At 25.8% G+C, this 7,098-nt stretch overlaps 1 protein-coding gene across 2 annotated transcripts in view; it reads left to right on the forward strand.

Annotated features, from left to right (window-relative positions):
- The first annotated feature begins 629 nt into the window (after positions 1-629).
- The window catches only part of LOC107477044 (probable caffeine synthase MTL2), a 19,198-nt gene continuing 12,729 nt past the window's right edge, over positions 630-7,098 (forward strand). The window contains exon 1 of one of the 2 annotated variants that reach the window (XM_052258744.1): positions 630-735. In XM_052258744.1, coding sequence (XP_052114704.1) covers positions 658-735 — 78 coding nt within the window. In that variant the 5' untranslated portion in view covers positions 630-657. Of the gene's footprint in view, positions 736-6,551; positions 6,691-7,098 lie in introns of those variants that run through there. The other variant, XM_021137407.2, reaches the window with a different exon arrangement.

Below are 7,098 nucleotides of genomic sequence, written 5' to 3' on the forward strand. Positions count from 1 at the left end.
TGTATCGTATGTGGCCGATGGTTGGCTTACCACACGTAGGAGGCATTGACTTGTATATTTGATTATCGTGCTACTTATTCTTTTATTTAAAATTGTTATTGAATTCAATTTTTTTTAATTATTTGGTGTGTAATTTTTTTTTCTTTGAAACTAAATGAAACGTGTTAGAGCTAAAAAAAAATTCATAACATTTCTTGTAACTGGTTGTCTTTGTTATTTGTTGTTTATACTTAAAACTATAATTCATGTCCTCTACGCCGAATACCATTGAGTGTATTTATTAGTCTTATTAAACAAAATTGTTAATTGATGTTAAAGAAAAAGTTTTGGGTATTTTTTTATACCGATCTAATATTTAACACGGGTTTATCCTCCCTAATAGGATTTTTAATGATTAATGTTATATTTTGTAGCACTCGCTCTAATTGTTCCTATAATAATTCTTTTGCAAAATAAAAAAATACGATGCACAAATTCAAAGCGGTGGAAAATTTAATTATTCATGTTATAATTTCTTTATATTATGAGTCCGCCCAATTTCAATTCCTAACAATAGAGAATAAATAATGTATTTAAAGACAAGAAATGCTTCAGTTTGATCATATTGTCATTCCACAACATCAAAGAAGACAAACATTTAGGAAGAGGAGGAATATAATGGAGAGACAGCAAGTGGTCCTCCACATGAACCATGGCATGGGAGATAATAGCTATGCTCATAACTCTATCATTCAGGTACACAACATAATCCCTTTATTCTCTGAAATTAAATTTGCTTATGCCCATTCATGATTGACAATGATAAATATTAACATTCTTATATATCAATATATATAATTTTAACAGAACAAGGTGATGAGGGAGGCAAAACCCATAGTAGAAGAGAATATCATGAGGTTACATACTATTATTCCTATTCATTGTTTTAAGGTGGCTGACTTAGGTTGTTCTTCAGGACCAAATGCTCTTCAATTGGTATCTAGTGTCATCGACATTGTTGATACTACTACTTCTAACTTGAATCTCGAACCACCGGTTTTTCAGTTCTTCTTGAATGATCTATTTGGGAATGATTTCAACAGCATCTTTAAATCACTCCCTCAATTCTTGGAAAGCCTCCAAGAAAACAAGGGACACAAATTTGGTCCATGTTTTATCAATGCAACTCCAGGGACATTCTACAAGAGGCTATTTCCCAATGATTCCTTACACTTTATTCATTCTTCTTTTAGTCTTCATTGGCTTTCTCAGGTAAGAACATATGCACCAAAGCGACCTAATCCATGTTATTTACAACCAAAATATTATATAATATGTAAAATATATAGCACTTCAATTAAAAAGTTTTGTTTCCAAACATAGTTTTATCTCTCTAGAAATTTTGTAAATTCTATTTTATTTTATTTCTTTTATTTGTATTTGGTTGCATACTTACACTCCTAATTAAATATTTAAAATATTTAATTTTATATATGTTTCTATAAATTGAGGAATAATACTGAATTAAAAATCACTAAATTTTAAATTAACATAATTATTTTGTCAGCCTTTATCATTTCAGTAAAATTTCACTTAGATCTTTACAAAAGTTTAAAAATTTGTAATTGAATCTATATATATCAAATAAAAAATTTTAATTAGAAATATACACACTTTTTTTTTTACAAAATATTCTTGAAATATACACATTTTTTGTATTTAATTGATTTAGGATAATTGTATAATGTTATGAAAGTAAATATTCTAGAATTATTGTGCTCGTTTTGAAAGATATTAAGTAACTAAGTAAACATCTAATTACTTTTTCATCTAATATAAACATTTAATTAATCTTTTTGTAAAATTATAAGAAGAAATAGAGTAAGTAAGCCTTTAAAATTTTATTCGACATAAACCGCATGGCATATAAATATATAGATACTCATATATTCATGTTTTTCAACAGGCTCCTAAGGACTTGGGTAATAAGGAAAATGTACATTTAACAAGAACAAGTTCTCCAGCAATGCACAAAGCATATGGTGAACAATTCCAAAAGGACTTTAAACTATTTCTCAAATTACGTTCACAAGAACTGGTGCCTGGAGGTGGCATGGTTCTGACTCTAATTGGAAGGGACAAAACTCGTGAAATCAGAACTTCTTAAACATTGACAAAAATATATTTTATTTTTAATAACAATAAAAATATTTTTAAATTATTTATGTATTTAGTCTAAAATTTTATAGAAATATTTAAATAACTATTTAAAAATTATATAAAAAAATTAGATAAAAATTTAATTTCTAAATTTTTTATTTTTTCTTAGCTATTAATTGAAATAAATTATAAAAAAATCTATTTAACATAAAATCATCAAATTTTAAGAATAAAAGTGTCAAAAATTTGTATCAAAATTCAATCTTTAAAGTACTTTTTGAGAATACATATTTTACGTTGGTATTTTTATCCTATTTTAAAATGGTTTGGAGACACTTTTGTTGTTAATAAAGTGGAGGATATTTTTTTAACATATTCGAAAATTGAAGACATTTTTAGTAGTTTATATATCCAAAGTATATATATTAGCCAGTAGTTAGACAATAAAATTTTAAAGTGTAGGTTAAAAATATAAAATTAGACTATTGAGCTAAAAATTTTAGATTGCTAACTAAAAATGATGGATAATATAAACTAAAATTACTACTCCTTGATATTATTCAAACTACAAATTTTGCTCTTTACAATTCGTGTTTGAAGTTTCTCTAATAGTTGTCACTATATTATTTTGGGTTGTAGAATTTGATTGAAGCTACAAAATTAGAATCCTTTAATTTACCATTGTATGACCCAACAATAGAGGAAGCTAAAGAAGTAATTGAGGATGAAGGATCTTTCACTCTTCAAAGGTTGGAATCTTTCGCATTGGATTGGGGTGCCAACATAAATGAAGATGTTGTTGATAACAACAATAAACTTGATCTCAATATGAAGGCAGAGGTTACAACTAAATTCGTTAGAGCTGCATTAGAACCTGTTTTGATAGCACAATTTGGAGAACAAGTCATGGACGAACTTTTTCGGAGATATAAGAATAAGATTGTCCAATTAATTATGGAGGTCGACATATTAGAATTTCCTACACTTATAATGTCGTTGATAAAAAATGTTTAAAGGAATGCAATAACATGTATTCTTTTTTCGTTCATTCTTATTTCTCTTCTTGAATTATATAACAAAATAATTATTGTGAAATATCTTTTGATCTTTTAAATTGAGGAGTTATTATTTGGCCTTAAAAAAATTGTGAAAAGAAAATTGGAGACACAATGTTATTGTAATTCCTCTTATTTTGAATTTCTAAGTTTTTGAGTTTGTCATTCCTATAGCGAAAAAATAAATGTACTTACAATTACAAGGATTTCAACGCTTGAATTGGCATGGATTACAAAAGGCACTAAATTAAAAATCATATTTTAATTAACATACATACGTATTTAGTGGTTAATTTTAGGGCATATCTAATATAATTATAAAATAAATTAGTGCTTGTTGTACCTAACAATGAATTAGCACTATAAGAGGAGGGCAGTTTGTGAGAACCAACAACGAATTAGTTGGAGGCGTAATTTGCCTTACCTTAACGATCTATTATTTTCAATTCTCTCTTCAGAATTTTCGAGAAATAATTTGCGCAATTATAACATGAAAGTGAGAGCATGGGTTATTTTTTTTTTTGCATATGACACTTATATTAGTGTAACGCATGGTTATGGATTTTAGAGGAATTTTACAGTGTTGTGATGGTGTTTAGGTGTTGTAAAAAAATCGAATGATCCGATTTTATGCACGTAAGAGAGGACATAAATCGGACCGTTTGATTTGTGTCTAATTTTGATTCTGTTTGTAAAAAAATTGGACGGAGTGATTTCATGAAAGGAGATGAAATGATTTTGAGCCAAAGAAATCGGACCCAACGATTTTAGGATTGCTGTGAAAAATTCAGGAAGTCGGACCTAAAAATCTTTTGGAGATAAAAATTTTTTTTGGCGGTCAACTACAAAAGAGATGGTCCGATTTTAGTGTTCAAAAAATTTTTAAATTGGACTAAGCGGTCGAATGGTTCGATTTGAGCTTTATAAATACTCAAACCAAAATCGAGCTACCAACCAACTTTCTCATCTTCTTCTTCTCAAAGTTTTGAGTTCTCTGAAACTCTAAGCTTTCTTTCTCATCTTTTCTATTCCATCGTGGATGATAGAGTAAGATTAAAAATGTATTATCATGGCCAAATTTCATTACAAACATTTGAAAGAGTGAAATTTGTGCGTGAAAATCCATTAGATGTTGTGATTCCATTCACACTATCATTTGAAGAATTAAAATGTATGATTTGAAAGAAGATGGATCCTCAAATACGTAGGGGAGTGTCATGTATTCTGTACAGATATCATGTATCTATATTTAGTGGGTTTGATCAATTTCAAACGAAATACGTAACCGATGAAGCGAGCATACAAGAAATGTTTTCAGTGTATCTTAAAAACCGATCCCAAAAACATAGTTAGGATTCAACATTAAACAAATATAACCTTGTTTAATTAACAACTTAAATTTATCATACTCACATTTTCATGATCACATAGCCAGTAAAATATTATCATGTTAACAACTATATTATTAACTACTCAAAATACACTAACTTTAATTTACAAAAAATTTACATCTATATTTTTTACACTCTAATGGTTATCAATAAATCTTAAATATAAATCTAATTATTTTTAGATGCATTAAAATTACCCATTCTAATGTCTAAAATAATATTATTTTATCATAATAACTCTTATTCCTTATTTTATTTATTACAAACAATTAACACTAATTAATTTATTTATTATCACACGTTTAATCTTAATAAAACTTATTACTTAATATTCTTATAATAATTAATTTACTTCCACACGGGTATATAGTAAGAATTATTATTACAACAATCTATTAATAACAATAACTAATTTATTATCATGCATTATCATAATCTTTAAAAAAAATTGTTATTATACTAATCTCTAACTAACAATATCACTAGAATTATTTTACTACTAATCTCTAATCTCATTATTATTTTAATTAAATTAAAATATTTAAAAATTATTACTACGTTATTTTCTAATACTATCAACATTAATAAACAACTAATCTAACATTATAACTGTTATTTTAGTTAAATCAAAATCATTAAAGATTATTATTATTACACTAATCTCTAATATTATCTCTATAATAAATTATTAATTTCTAACATTGTAACTATTATTTTAATTAAATTAAAATATTTAAAAATAAAAACTTACATAATTAAGATGATCAAGATAATTAATAATATAAAATTTCGAACGATTAATATCTTTCACTTTTTTTTTATTTTGGCATTGTTAGGCAGTGGTCCAATTCTTTTTTTTTGAAAGTCAGATATGGATTAATAATGGAGAAGAATGAATGAAAGTAACGGTGGTGAGATTGTAGTGTTGTTAGAACGAAAATAAAGGTAAAAAATGATGTATTGCTTCGAATATTGTATACCACCAGAAAGGGGCCGCAGCTTACATGCTTGACGTGGCTGATGAGGTACAAATTAGACGGTTTGATTTGTGTATCTGTCTAACCTAAAATCAGACTGTCTGATTACTTGATTCAAATCAGTTTGTCTGATTTTTCAATTTTAGTCATCACATTTGAGTAAAATATCTTACACTTTTATAACCGTGTTATATACTTTATGTCTCCTAATATAAAAAATAAAATCGTGCATGGACGAAGTAGATCGTTTTTACAGATAAAACGGTGTTGTTCATTCTGTTGGATACATCAATGAACAAATTAGTGCATTAATTTTTGTTTAATTTAAAAAAATTAGATTAGATTATAAATGATAGTGTTATAATTAACTAAAAATGAAATTTAAATTGTAGTGTTGTTAAATATATATATTAAATAATAAAAAATACTTTACCAAATAAATGAAGAAAAAAATAAAAGAATTCACCTCGTAATAATTAAAATTAAATAAGAATATATTAGGATACGTGATGTACATTGAATTAGGATAAGGTTTAGGATAACGAATGTGTTCATACCTATAGGTTGTTTAGATTTTAGGATAAGGTTTGAATGATATTAATTTTTTTAAGTTATAAGAAATTTGTTAATTAATTATTGAGGAAGAAGGATATATCTTTCACTCTCTAAATGATTGAAAACTGTCATATTGAGTTAGCATGCCAACATAAATGAACATGTTGATAATGACAACAATAAATTTGAGGTAACTATCATCAGGGCAGAGTTTTTTTTATTATAACTTAAAAAAATACTTTTTTAAAAAAATTAATCGAATTTTAATTTTTAAAATATAATTTTTCTTTAGTTAGAGTGAATTCCACACACTTCCGACGAATCTTGTTATTTTTATAATACATTTAAGTTTTAAATAATAAATTTGGAAAAAAAAAAATTTTTATAGAACTATATATATGCATTTTTATTCACGTGCAACAATATAATCCATAAATAGATAGAGGCTAGTAGGTTTATTTTCATTCATCAGATTACAATTTATAACACAAGCAAGCATTGACCATGTGAGCAGCTTAAGAGTATTTTTCTTTGTTCAGTCATTCAAAATTACCATATAAAATCTTTCCTCTGGTACTTTCCTCCTTCCTCCTCTTTTTTTTTCTTCCATTTTTCTTTCTTTGATTTATCTTTCTTCACCCGATTTTTTTATTATGTTTTCTCTTCTTCTTTCACAAATCTTTCATTTTTTCTGCCTTTAAAATTTTTATGTATATATTATGTTTATTAGACAAGTGTAGTGAAGAAGACATAAAAAATATATATATTATTCTAGTTCAAATAATGTTATGTTATAAGGAGAAATTAAATTAAAAAATTTACATCTTTTATCTGTTATATTTTTATTATGTTTTATATTATTAATAGTTGACTAAACTGTCAATTAAGTGATTGAAGAACAAAAATAATTAATTTATAATTTTTAAAAAACTAATTTAATTATTAATCTATAAAATTATATATATTTACAAGATAAAAGTA

Source organism: Arachis duranensis, chromosome 3 (assembly GCF_000817695.3).
Source record: "Arachis duranensis cultivar V14167 chromosome 3, aradu.V14167.gnm2.J7QH, whole genome shotgun sequence".
Classification (NCBI taxonomy): domain Eukaryota; kingdom Viridiplantae; phylum Streptophyta; class Magnoliopsida; order Fabales; family Fabaceae; genus Arachis; species Arachis duranensis.